The 14,338-nt window shown below is 36.2% G+C and overlaps 1 protein-coding gene across 1 annotated transcript in view; it reads left to right on the top strand.

Moving 5' to 3' along the window:
- The first annotated feature begins 460 nt into the window (after window positions 1–460).
- The window catches only part of COX16 (cytochrome c oxidase assembly factor COX16), a 33,046-nt gene continuing 19,168 nt past the window's right edge, over window positions 461–14,338 (top strand). The window contains exons 1-2 of the mRNA XM_087721584.1: window positions 461–585; window positions 13,224–13,301. Of these exons, the coding sequence (XP_087577710.1) occupies window positions 526–585; window positions 13,224–13,301 (138 nt within the window). The 5' untranslated portion in view covers window positions 461–525. The remainder of the gene's footprint in view (window positions 586–13,223; window positions 13,302–14,338) is intronic.

The raw sequence follows: 14,338 nt of genomic DNA, 5'->3' as shown, positions 1-14,338 counted from the left end.
ATCCCGCAATGTCCAGGACCAGCAATGTTTCACAGTCCGGAAAAAAGTACTAAGAGGAAACGGTCTCATTCTGTTAAGAGAAATGAGAAAGAGAAATCTCTCTACAGTTCTTTAGTTGAAGAGATTAAGCTACTATCACATGTATCTTTAGCCCTTTCGAACTTGCTTCCGAGCAGAAGCACAACATGAAACGTGCAGGGTGATGCACCCAATCTGATACTTCAATTATCTGAAGAACGGATGTTTCGTTGGCGAAACTTTATGGCCTAGTATTGCTTTGCTTTACATCAAACAGTGGCAGAACTGTTCCGCGATTAGACTCCCCAGGGAGCCTTCACGAGATCTCTCTTCGGCAAGTTTCACTCCTCCACTGCAGGCTCGTTCCGCATTCAGCCTTTCGCCTGCGCGCCCTTTCGAGAAGCGGAACCTTGTTGCTTCCGGCCTCTGAATCCAGGGGAATGAAATTTCTGCTGGATCGCGGCACCGGTAAAAGGATGATCTCCCTCCGAGGCTACACAGTTAGCCATGACCTGGATGCAAGGGCTGAGGAAGAGCAAATCGCTACAATATGGACTCCCGATGATGGTGAGCGGTCGGTGATAGGACGAAGGGCAGCTAATTTGGTGCTTGGAAGGGGAGGGGGAGCATACCATAGAGGAGACGGTATTTTCGGGAGTCGCGGCGCAAGGGCTGCACCCACGCATTCTTTGGGACGAACAAGTGAGAAATTCTATTGGCTAAAATCCTATTGAAGGCTCACCTTTTTCTTCGAGGCTCGCTCGTCGTTGGAAGCCACTCTTGTCAGTCTGAGAAAGGGGGCGTGCGTTTGCCACTTGGAAGGGGAAACATTGGAAATATTCCTCATCCTGAGCAAGATGTCATTATTTGCATTGTGTCCTTTCCTTCGTATAGGTATGGATGGCTTATGCCAGTAGTCCTTCAGCGTTTCTCAATCCACAGCTGTCCAGAGGGATTGGACTACATGTCCCATTATTCACTTGACTATCTGGATGAGGATACTAAATATTGGACAACAGCAGTGTTGTAGAATGACTTGTATAAATGAACCCTTTAAGTGCCATGAAGTCAGTGTTGATTCTTTGTAGTGATCATATATTTTAGCTTTACTCCACAATGAGCTGTCCCTAACCTGGTCTTTCAGATCTTCTGTCAGTACATGCATTGCTACTACAATTTGAGTCCTTGACTATCCTTCCACCTTTCCCTGAGGCAGCTAAGTCTTCACATAATGTGCTCAAAATATGATAACTTTGGCCTAGTAATTTGTGTCTCAAATGAGAACTCTGGCTTGATTTTTTTTTAAAGGTGCATTTGTTGGTCAGGTTTTTTTTCTGTCACTCTCAACCCAACATACTTCACAGGGTTGTTATGGGGAAAGTAGGAAAAAGTGTCATCTGCTTTGAGTTATTTATAAAAATAATAAAGGTAGGATACGTACAGAAACATAAAGAATGAAAAAAAGGCTTTCAATCCTTCTTTAAAGTCCAATTTTCACTGCTATAGAATGTCACAGGGAAAATCTTTGCTTCCACATTCTGAAGTTTAATTGTCCAGTCTAAGCCTGAAACACACTATGTACAATAACTTGTTCTGTGTGGTGGCTGCAACTAGTATAGTACCTATTCTTTACAATTGCAAACAAAATTTACTTCTTCAGTGAACCCTTTGAATGCCATTTTCTCATCCAATTCAGTAGAGACCTATCTACTGATGTCTATAAGGAGATAAATATGTACTACAATTTCACAATGCAAACTTCACTCCTTGCATGTAAGATCACCACACACATTTTGCCATCATCATGAAACTGCCTGTTGTTTTGAAAACTATTTAATATTTTAAGAATGCTCTCTCTTTTTATTATAAAATTGCATTTTTTGCATCCGTTTTCGTTAGGAGTTGATATATGCTGCCACTATCATCTTTTCCTTCCCGCCATTAGAAGAGAAAGGCTAAAAGCAAAAAGGAGAAGAAAATCTCTAATTGGGAAAAACAGTCACACCTTAAATACTGTATCTTTGAGTCACTCTAGCAAATTCTAGGTTCTCTGGGCACACCAAATTGTAACTGTTCTATTTAAAAAACAAATTGGCCCAAAGATGTCTGTTTAAAATAATATTTAGAATTTGTAAAGAACACACAACAATTATAAAAATTAATGGGATTTAGATTGAAGAATATGATTAGATTTTAAGGGAGAAAAAGGAACAATGGGTAGACCCATCCAAAATGATGATGAGGCTTCGGGATGGGGGGGCGGAATGAAGGAAACTGGGTAAAACTTTACTGCATACAAAATAAAACTAAATTGTAATTGTATGTTCTCACTGAATCTAGAAGACTGGAAGTATTAGATTGCTTCTGAGTTCTGGAAGAATTTACCCTACAACTCATGGGTACAATTCCTTTATTTTCTTCCTCACAGCCAGTTGCTACTCTGAGGAAATTCAAAAGAACAAAATTTATGGCATATATTTTTGTTACTTACATCCTGCCTTCATTTAACTCCTTAAGTCAGTTTACATGGAATCACTTTTCACTGATCCTTAAGTGGACATATCTTGGTCCTCTTGTAAGAGCTTTCTTTCCTTTTGGGTTTTTCATATTTCCCTGCCATTTCCCTTTTTTATAATAAGCCCCACACTTGATTTCAAAGAGAAAACTAACTATACATTTCCTTTTTACAGCTTATAGTGCACTTGGCTCTCAAATACAGTAGATGGTGCTCCAGTTTGTAAAATGCAATAAAAGAAATATTACAGTCAATTTCTGATCAGGGTTGCAGCACCTGGTGACTCACCCTATGTGACTTTTGCCTACTGCACAGGGATGGCAAGTTTTCTGACACTGCTATAACAAATTGTTCATCAAGATAAAATTATATAATTGGACAAATAAACTTATTTTTAATGGTGTTTAAAAGAGCTGTTTTACGAAACAGATAGAAAAAAGAATCTGACCTGAATGGTAAATTGTTCCCCATGTCTATTCCTGGGCCTGAATTTTGTGTCCATCCAATTTTACTGATTATAAAGATAAAAAAGATTATATTACTGTGAAAACCTTGCTGTTTTCTGTCCATTCCAGAACAGCATTGCCCTGCAATTACAGGTAGTCCTCATTTAGCAACTGTCACATAAAGTGGCCTTTCACATTTACGGCAGTGATTAAAAAGTAAGTTTCTGATTAGTTTTTGCATTTATGACCTTTGTAGGTTTACAAAAAAAACCCTACAGTAATATCAAGCCTGTATAAGCAGATCCATACTTGAAAAGTTCAATTAGCTGTTTTATTGCCAGTAAGACTAGATAAGGTTCAACAGCATTCTGTGGGGGTCACACTTTGCCCTCTCATGCCCACAGATGGATTCCAGACTAATTCCCTGTTTGACTCCTCTTCATGACTTCACCATTTTCTCTCCCACAAATCAGATTATAAGCCCAGACACAGTTTCACTTAGCAACCACTTCATTTAATGAACAAGTTGCTGATTCAGTTTATATTTTGATCATAGGACCTATCCCAAAATGAAATATTATTACCTTAAGGATGTGCTTATGCAAAAGGAATAAAAATAGAGACCACTTAAGGAGCTACTTAACACAAACTTTGCATTGTGCAATGAAAGTGGTAAATTCAGCACATTCTGTCACGACTTCACTGCTCTTAGTCAAATACTCTCACCATTAACCAGTGTTTTGCTTTGTGATTCTCATCACTCCTATTATTATGTTTGTGAGGGTTGTAATTAACTAGCTTTGCTGTAGTTCATTTCAGTAACCAAGTGAGTGCCTAATGGGAAGAGTTGCAGCATTTACTTCTGAGCTAATGCCTCAATATTATATTACTCTTTTGTTCCTGGCTGATATAAGTATAATCTTTATTGTCATTGTACTCAAATACAACGAAATTGGTTGTATCTGTTATTCTAAAATATTTTAACAGAATAACAAAGTTGGAAGGGAACTTGGAGGTCTTCTAGTCCCCTGCTCAGGTAGGAAACCCTAAACCATTTCAGACATGTGGTTGTCCAATCTCTTCTTAAAAATCTCCAGTGTTGGAGCACCCACAACTTCTGAAGGCAAACTGTTTGACTGATTGATTGTTCTAACTAACAAAAAATTTCCTAGTTCTTGGTATCCTTGATTAGTTTCTATCTATTACTTCTTGTCCAGTGTAATCAAGTTGGTATTCCTTAGATAGACTTTCTCCAGGAGGATTGTCCCCAAACTGGTTTTTCACATCTTTCAGTGGTATACATATGGTCATCTTTTTTCAATCCAACTTCCCTCAATATATATTCCATATACAAATTGAATAAATAAGGGAAGTGTACAGTCTCCAATCCCGGACTAGTCTCTTTTGTCATGTTTTGAAATTTCCATATGTCCAGCACATTCCACAGCTTGGTATAATCAATGCAACCAAAGCCTTCTATAATCAGTGAAGCACACACTGACTTCTTTTTGGTATCCTTTGGCTTTCTCAATTATTTAATACACATCAGTAGTATTGTGTTGTGTTCCTCTGCTATTTCTAAAACAATCTTTAACATCTGGCATTGTGCTGTGATCTGTGTTCAATAATCCCAATCAGTATTTTGCTTTCACCTGAAATTAAGAATATTGTGTGATAATTTTCAGACTCTGATAAGTCTCTTGTCTTGGCATTGGCATGTAGATTTACCACCTCCCAATCTGTTTTGTTCTTTAGATTTGTTGGTTCTTTGTCATTTTCCATATTTTCTTTCATTATGAAAAAGAAGTGAAATACATATTTTATTGTAACATGGACACAAATTAGAAAAAAATTGAGCCAGTGTAGTGTGCTGATTAGGTGTTGGACTAGGACTGGTGAAATCCAAGTTCATTTTTACCCTCAGCCATGAAAGCACATTGAATAACCTTGGACCAATCACCTCCTCTCAGCCCAATCTACTTCACAGCATTGGAAATGATAGGTGGAATGGCTCATATGATACCTTGAGTTCAGGGAGGAGGTGCAATGCATAAAATCTATCAAATAATGCAGTGTGTCCTTCTTTGGAGAAACTTTGAGGGGAAGTTGTTTTTGACTCTCCACAACAGAGTTGCTTGTCAGACAGTTCCAACGGTGTTCATTCTGAACTGGCCAAGCCTCTAATTCAAAATGACTACAGTGTGGTTCAAAGAACCATTTACTCATGTTTGCACTATGGAATACATCTTGCCTTGTTAAAATTAGATTTGCAAAATGCCTTCTGTATTCCCTCACCAATTTTGAACTACATGTGTTAATCTTGCTTAAGGAACCTCCGCCCCCCACCATGAACCTCCTTGTGTATTTTATCTTGTACATTTATTTCCATGCTGAAAATGTTGTACTGAAAGAGGTTGAGAGTGCACGTACTCTCCAGCCACAAGGAATTCCCAGCTGTTGAAGCATCACAACCATAGTGACAAACTGTTGACACTCCTTTATAAATGTCAGTGAAGCAAACTTATGAGTTAAACATCCATGCAAAGGAAGGGTAAGTGATGTTTATTCATGTGTTAAGCAGTGATGTAGAAAAAAACTAGTCAGGCAGTACTGGACGCCAAATTTGTTGGATTGTTGATGAATATGGAGCAATCAAGATGCTTCTCTTAAAACTGTTGTATAAGCAAAGGCAGTAAAACAGGTAGTGCTAAATAGCATTAACATATGGATAAGATGAAGGTGCGAGGACTAGAGCTTTTGATTGAAGCTCTGAGATATCTTTGGAACAAGCCCAAAATGTGTAGAAACAAAAGCATATAAACTAGTAGAGCATTATACCGTTTGCTATAACTTCAACAAGATGTTGGAACAGATAGTGTCTATAAGCAAGCAGAAAAGCAACACCCAATAGATATAGAATAAAATAGATTGGAAAGTCTTTATCAAAGGTCATTATCAGAAAATTCAGCTGTCATATAAAAATACAGGCGATCTCAGAGATTGGCAACTTGGTTAATAATCAGAACACAAAGGGTAGAAATAAATGAGCAATTTACACCCTGTTGAGTTATGTATAGTAGGCTTCTTTGTGGATAATTTTATTATTATTATTAAATATATATGCTTTACATCTCACTGCCAAGCAGTGCCTGTACGAATGAGTGATGAGGTGGCCATTTTTGATCACGGTGTCAATCTGAAGTGGTAAAATCAAAAAGAGATTGTGAAAGAGTTCAAAAAGAATCTCTCCAAAGTGACTGAATTGGCTTCAAAATATCAAACAAAATCCAACATAAATAAGTTACTTTGATGCATCTTGGCAAAGGGAAATGACAAACCAAACCAGTGTGAATTTGATTTAAATCAAGTCAATTTAAATCATGATATAAATCACGAATAAAAAGGCTTGACTTAAATCAACTCGATTCAGATCATAATATTTACAGGGTAGCTGTCATCTCTGTCCCCCAGCAGTTCCTCCTCTCACCCGTTGTTGACTCACTGACAGTCCTAATATTGCAGAATATACAGCTTCATGCCACATAACTAAGCTCCATTTCATGCTGAATAAACTAAACTTTTACTATATCTTAAATAGAAAACTATCTTAAAAGATTTTTGCTCCAAAAGCATTTTATTAAAATAAATTTGATTAAAAAAATAAAAAAATCCAATTTAAGTAAAAAATCCAATTTAAATAAAAAATCCAATTTAAATTAAAAAATCCAATTTAAATAAAAAATCCAATTTAAATAAAAAATCCAATTTAAATAAAACAATATTTTTTAAAGCATCAATGTGTCTCCAGTCTGATCCAAACTTCACCTGTGTAAGAATGGAATCTGAACTAGTAATGGAAAGGAAAGGAAATGTGAGTGAAAATAACCCAGTGTGCAATTGCTGTGAAAACGTTTATAATTCCATGTTTGGAATCATGAGAAAGGGAATTGGAAATAGAATTAACAATATAATAATGCCTTTACATAAACTATTTGGAGTACTAGATACAATATTTACAAACATGGTTTAAGAAGGACATCCCAAAGTCCAGTTGCCTCTTGAAAAAGCACCTTTGGGACAACCATGACATGAGTATCTCCACAGACCTTTAAGAATGGCATTATTGAGCTAGAAGAGGTACAAAAGTGTATTTGGGAATTGAAGCTGTTCTGCCATAAGGAAGGACAACAGTAAAGACAATTCTATAGCTTGGATCAAAGGAATGTAAATGGAGACACGATAGAGAAATGTAAAATCATCATGAATGGCATAGATCAGGTAAAAAAGAAATTTCTTCTCACCATGTTAAAACTTGAGGTTATCCATTGAAATATAGGGAGACACGCAGCTTACAGAAATATTTTTTAATATACAGAACATAGTTAAATTGTGGAATTTTGCTGCCAACAGTTGTGCTATTGTTAGCCAATTTGAATGGGACTGGACAAACTCATGGAGGTTTTGAGTAACTATTAATATATTGATTTCTATTTGCACCCTTTTGAATCATAAGTGAAAATCTTAAAAGTAAGTTACTCGGAGGCAACAAGGGGAGGGAGTTATTTTTCTCCATTCCAGACCTGTGAGCTTCCCAAAAACATTCAGATTGACATCATTACACTGTGGACTGGATGGTCCTTTGGCTTGACCTAACAAGACTGTTATGCTTTTATACATTTCCTTGCCCAGAGCTGCTACTTGTTTCTGTTCACGTTGTCTTTTGCTCAGTGGGGTGCTTTGTGCAAACATACAGTCTCTATTATGTTTCTCCAAGATGGGTGAGAGTGTTAAAGTTGCAGTTGTCTCCTCACATAAAAGATGCCACAGAATGAGCAGTTTATCTAGAATCAATAATGTATTATTGCAAACTGTATCCCAAACATGTGCGAAGGTCAAGAGTTATGTACACATTTTCAATGAAGTGTTTCACTTTGATCAAAACTTAGATTGAAGCAACGCTGCATAGCACTTGAAAAGATAGTTCTTACAAAGCGGCTACACTATTTTGAGCTGATAAGGGTGGTTCTTAGACATAGATGTCGACACTTGTGCAGAAGCCTCTCTTACTGAATTGACCCAGCAGCTCAACTTGAATTGATCAAACTCCAGTTCTGCACAGAAGTACAGCTGTTTGTGTGCCTATGAGTAACATTAAGTGTAATTTATGTTTGTTTTTAGCAATATAAACTACATCGGATGAGCCATTTCTTTTACAGTCAAGAAATATTAGGAAAATAAATCATTTCTAGGAAAATAAATATTTTTTCTTTTTTTTAAAAAAGAACATGCCTAGTCACATGCCTTTACCTGTTTAACATCAATGATTTACTACCTGGCTGCTTACCTTAGTAGTTTATCAAGAGAAAATGTGGTCTGCGAACTGCAAACTTTGTAATATGACATGGAATTTTGAATAACATGAAGTTGACTTTAAAAAGTTTTTAAAAAGTAACTTCTGCCTTATATGTTTAATACAGGTCAATGATGTGAGAGCTGTGGCTTCATGGTGCTCATAATGCCAGTTATTTTAGAATATATAAGCCATTATTTGTCCTTCTTAGACATGGTAATAGCATGTTATTATTTCCAGCATCAATTTCTGAACTGGTACCATAATTACCCCCACCACCAAACAGAACTTGTATGGTTGATGTTTGCAATGCTATGCATTCTTATCTGCAGGATCACTCCATGCCAGATCAACAAAAAGTGGCAGGTGATCTTTAAACTAAGTGTTATGCATCTAATTATCAGAAAAAAAGAAAATTCCAAGGAGAACATTTGCAATATATGTAGCTATCCTACATTTCCAGATAAATAATCCTCATGCAAATTTTCAAGAAAATCCATGACTATCAACAAAATCTCTTTTATTAATCCATGCTAAAGCACCATGTGTTGAACTGAGAATCAAAATTGAGGGTCAGCAATGAAATATAGTATTCAATATGGATTATATAAGACCCAGATTGTGCAAGGCTGTTTCATTATCATTGTTATGCAAGGCAGCATGTGTAAAATCAGTTAAATAAGGAAGCTAATAATGATATATTTCTTTGTGGGTATGCAGTCACTTTAATTCATTTTTCATTGGTTGAATTACTAAATCTGTTTCCAGTTAACCATTTTTATTCAGCAGAAAAAGTGACAAACTATGAAGTGTTACTTTTTTTAAATGTTATCACATGTTGCTAAAGTGCAGAATAATTTATTTTGGGCAAACATATTTTAGTTGGTATATGTTCCCTAGTGCAGGATAAATAAAATTGCCTCTTAGTCTGAAACATAAGAAATTCAAGAGACATTATAATATATTTTTCTCGAAGAAAGAAGCTGAATAATATTTCTATGCCAAAATTGCCTCTTATACTTACTTGCCTAGTGAAAAAATGAAGGGCTGCAGTTTCCAGATGTCAGATTGGAACCATATAGTAACGGTAGACTACACAGATTGTAATTTTTTTTCAAAATTGAAATATCCCATGCCTTTTCATTTCTTATTGAGTAAAGGGGAGGGGTATAGTATTTCACTTGACTTTTCCAGTTCTGCAGTTTTGTAATGTATAAAGAAAACTTTTGATTTAACAGACTAATGGGTAAAGACTAGCTATTACAGCCAAATGTCAATTAAGGTGCAATGCTTTTGTCAATCATAAAAACACACTTGTACATAAGAAGACTTGCTATATTGTATGAGTGATTACCATTTTTAAGGGAAAGCAGTGAACATTTTCCGAACCTATCCAAGAACAGGCAGTGTTGTTGCCTGAAATTCAGACAAAATTCAGATTTTTGTTGTTGTGGTTGAATTGGATGGCCTTTGAGAGAGAGAGAGAAAGAGACAGAGAGAAAGAGATGAAGTACATTTGAATTTTGGATTTTTGCTAGTTTTAGGTTTTAAGTAGTAATTCTATTCAGCTCATGGTTTATGGGCTTGAGAAGCAGAAGTCTTACACAAGAGACTTGAAAATAAAATATTTGTTCCTTAAAATTTGTTGCCTTTTTCCTTCTCTCCAGTAGACAATCTATGCTACCAGCAGTGAACATAAATTTAGAGATTTAGGTAAAATGAATGCAGTTTTGTGTTTTGGCTTTCAGAGTCAATGATGCAGACTAGTGGCGTCGCAGAGGTTAAACTGCAGTATTGCAGGCTGACTCTGTCCACTGCCAGAAGTTCAATCTTGACCGGCTCAAGGTTGATTCAACCTTCTATTCTTCGAAGATCGATAAAATGAGGACCCAGATTGTTGGGGGCAATATGCTGACTGCTCAGAGGGGCTGTAAAGCACTATGAAACACTATATAAGTGCTATTGCTATACAGATGTGTTAAGTCCATCTGGTAAGAGAGGAGAGTCTAATAGAGCAAGTTGCAAAGATGGAGCAATTGCTGTCTATTTTATTAACAAAGAATTCAACTTTTGGAGTTGTGCTGAATAGCAAGTGATTGGATAATTAGAGGTGTGTGACTGAATGTATCAAATTGGTATATTGATGAGTGATAACCAACTTTAATAGTTTGCCAGATGCTTTCTGTAGCATAACATGCTTTTTTTTCAGAAAGAAAATTGAAATAGGTTTTTAAGAATCAGTTAAGGAAACATTAATGTCATTTCATGAAACATTTACTAATGTTCATGAAACATTTACATCAAATTGGTCAGCTTTGCCATTTCAGCAAATTCTGACATTTTCACAATCCATTCCCCCACTGTGGGAATTTGATTATTCTTCCATCATTGAGCATACAATGGTCTTTCTGCAGTTCCCATTTATAAAATTAATCTTCCATGAGTCGTTTCTAATCCATCGTCCATAAGTCCCAATATGGTTTCTTCACAATATTTATCTTTAAACCTTTTGCATGGTTATATGAATTTGTATCCCAATTTCTTTGCTTCCGCACAATTCCACCATGGCATGATAAAATGTCTCCTGATGTTTTTCACATTTTCAACAATGGTTTCAAAAATACATCTTTATATATTTTTTATTAATTTCTCTGGTGTACCTACTGTTCATTCTCTCATAATCTGCATATCCTATCCAAAATTAGTACTTGCTTGACTTGCTACCATTCACTTAGTAACTGAAGTTTCCATAGATCTACCTAAAGGATACAAAGTCCTAATGGTTGCCCATCCCCCCATGTAGTCACATGACCACACTTTAGAACGCTAGGTCTCAACCTTCCTAATGCCGCAACCTTTTAATACAGTTCCTCATGTTGTGGTGACCCCCAACCATAAAATTATTTTATGTTTTCCATATTTTTTTCGAAAATATGTGATTTCCGATGGTCTTAGGCGACCCCCGTGAAAGGGTTGTTCGACCCCCAAAGAGGTCCCGACCCACAGGTTGAGAACCGCTGCTTTAGAAGCTCAGCAACTTGGTCGTTTGCATCATCCTGCAGTTATATGACCATATTTATGAATATTTTTGCCTGAAAACTGCAGTTGCTTTCAGTTTTCAAGAAAACTAGCTCCATAGTGAACCACTGATTTATTTAACAACTGCCTCATTCACTTAATGGCCACAGTGGTCTCTTTACAAAATAGGCAGTCATTTAACCACCACCACAAAAATGGTCGCGAAATTATTTTAACCTGTTTATTTCACCAAAATGCGCTAAAGAAAGTAGGTTCAGCAAATGGTGTTCACCTGAGGCTTTGAGCATGCTGTTATTTTCTGTGGCTCCTGGCGCTCCATTTGACAAGATCCTTCTGGAACTTGCTAGACTTCCCTCAAAGGACTGTCCCTCCAAGAAGTGTGTAATTGTGTAATTGTGTAATCTCATGGCTTCCTCCTTGTCCAGGAAAGCTCCTTTGGCTCTGGCACAAAGCCCAGCTGCTGGTAATCACTCAGCATCTTTAACTAGAGTAGGGTTGTTAAGTCACTATTGTTCTCCCCAAATGTCAAATTTGTTACATCTCTTATACCACACATTCTATGCATATGTAACGTGCTTTTGGTTTATAGTCATCTGTTTATTTTATTTTTCTTTTGTCTTCTTGTGTTGGATTCTTGAAGGCTTAATGGACAAATCTGTGTGTGTAAATACATTAGTATGAATTATTGGTATTACATTTTGTAAAATGGAAAGGATGTAACATTTTGCTGATGTAACATATTTTTTTCATAACTTTACAACAGGCAGAATAAATATAATATAACTCTGTATGTAATTTTTGTTATTTTGTTTGGCATGTAAAATATTAACACTTATTTTGCTAATTTAAACTTGGAAAACATTTATTAAAAGATATGTGTAGTAAGTAGTTCTTGCAATGATTCCAACAATGATACAAATAGGTTGTGTAAACAGCCAAAATTCAGTTTGGATTTGAAGATAAGTTCTGCTTTGGTTTTTGATTTAAAGTTTTAAAAATTGACGTTTAATTTTTTAAAAGATTTAATAGTATTAGGGAAGCATTGGAATCGGCATAGCAGAGCATAATTACATTTTAAAACTTGAAGGCATTTTTAATGGCATCTCATTCTAAAAGGTCATTTTATTTTCTTCATGCCAATATCTCTTGTTTTATTATTCCTGTTCCTAAATCTTAGTGATTTAAACCTATAAATGAATTGATGAAAACGTAGGTGAAGCAGAAATTTATTTAACTATATAATAGGAGCACCACATATAAGAATTCTAGTCATTCACTGCAGCAAGAGAGGTTTCCAGACATAACGGTCCCCCACGCCACTGGAGTAAGGTCTCTTCTTCTGAGAGAGTTGTGCCATGGCGATTCCACCATCATGTATAAGTTTCTCATGTGCAATTCGTCTTCAACTGTGCACTTCCGCTATGGGACTGTAGAGTCATCTCTGTGTCCATAGATGAACTGCACAACAGCACGACTTTTTTGAACCCGAAGAGCCACCATATATGTAGGAGCCTAATTTTTTGAAAAGTTCCAGGAACATAACTGGATCTTTGTTTACCTTCGTGTCTGAATCCATCTAGCGATCACTGTTACTTCAGCTGTTACAAGCTAGACATTGCTGTATTTAAAGTTCCAGGCAAATGAGATACAGAAAGATAGGGATACTAGAAAACTGCAGACCTTGCATTGAGGATGCTAATATAAACAATATCCAATATTATTATTGAAGTCCTTTTACCATAATTTAGCAAGAAAAATCAGCATATTGGGCTGACAGTTCTTCATAATCTTATACTTGGGCTGTTCTCTCTTTTCCTATCCTGATTATTTTTCCCTTATTTTAATATTTTTTTAGATATTAATAGTTGGTGGGTCATTTGGGCTCCGTGAATTTGCACAGATTCGATATGATATTCAAAAGGTTCGTGGCAAGGTAAGCAGAATTCTTCTCCTTGTAGGATATAAGATTCAATAATACAATACAATACAGTAGCAGAGATGGAAGGGACCTTAGAGGTCTTCTAGTCCAACCCCCTACCTAGGCAGGAAAACGTATACCGTTCCAGACAAGTGGCTATCCAACATCTTCTTAAAGACTTCCAGTGTTGGGGCATTCACAACTTCTGCAGGGAAGCTGTTCCATTGATTAATTGTTCTAACTGTCAGGAAATTTCTCCTCAGTTCTAAGTTGCTTCTCTCCTTGATTAGATTCTACCCATTGATTCTTGTTCTACCCTTAGGTACCTTGGATAATAGTTTGACTCCCTCTTCTTTGTGGCAACCCCTGAGATATTGGAACACTGCTATCATGTCTCCCCTAGTCCTTCTTTCTATTAAACTAGACATACCCAGTTCCTGCAACTGTTCTTCATATGTTTTAGTCTCCAGTCCCCATTCAAGAATATTAGCCAACTTTTAAAGGGAAGGGCAGTATTTACTTTCCAACATATAGCTGAAAATTTGAAATTCTCATCCCACACAAGTCCTTTTTATTGTATTTTTCTTGCCCATTTTCAAAGCCCAAGAAAACAGTATATTGACAACAATGGATTCGTTCATTCATTCATTCAATCAATCAATCAATTTGCATCCTTATTTTTGCCCACAAGATAGGTTATGAGAGTCTACATCTATTTTATTTTTTTACATTTACAGACAGTTTTCTGCCATTATATTCAAGGAAATTCAATCCCTGTGCCAGTCAGTGCAAAACAGAAAGCTATGAGAATAAAATCTGAAAGACTTTAGTTCCATGTTATAAACTTCCAAAGAGCAATTAATAGAACAGTTGAAATAAATTGTCAGCATTCTACTAGCAGGGGAAAGGTAAAAGTGGTGATAAAACTGTTTGTTTGTTGCTTTATTTCTTTATTGGTTAATGTGATCCAGGGCAGTATACAAAATCATTAAACAAAAATGCAGAAGAAAAGTAACACACACCAATACAGGAAAGCTGAAGCAATTAATTGT

The sequence above is a fragment of the Thamnophis sirtalis genome, unplaced genomic scaffold, assembly GCF_051295495.1.
Source record: "Thamnophis sirtalis isolate CommonGarterSnake01/CBP01778 unplaced genomic scaffold, rThaSir2_p1.2 scaffold_1, whole genome shotgun sequence".
Lineage (NCBI taxonomy): Eukaryota > Metazoa > Chordata > Lepidosauria > Squamata > Natricidae > Thamnophis > Thamnophis sirtalis.
This window is presented reverse-complemented; position numbering and strand designations above follow the sequence as displayed.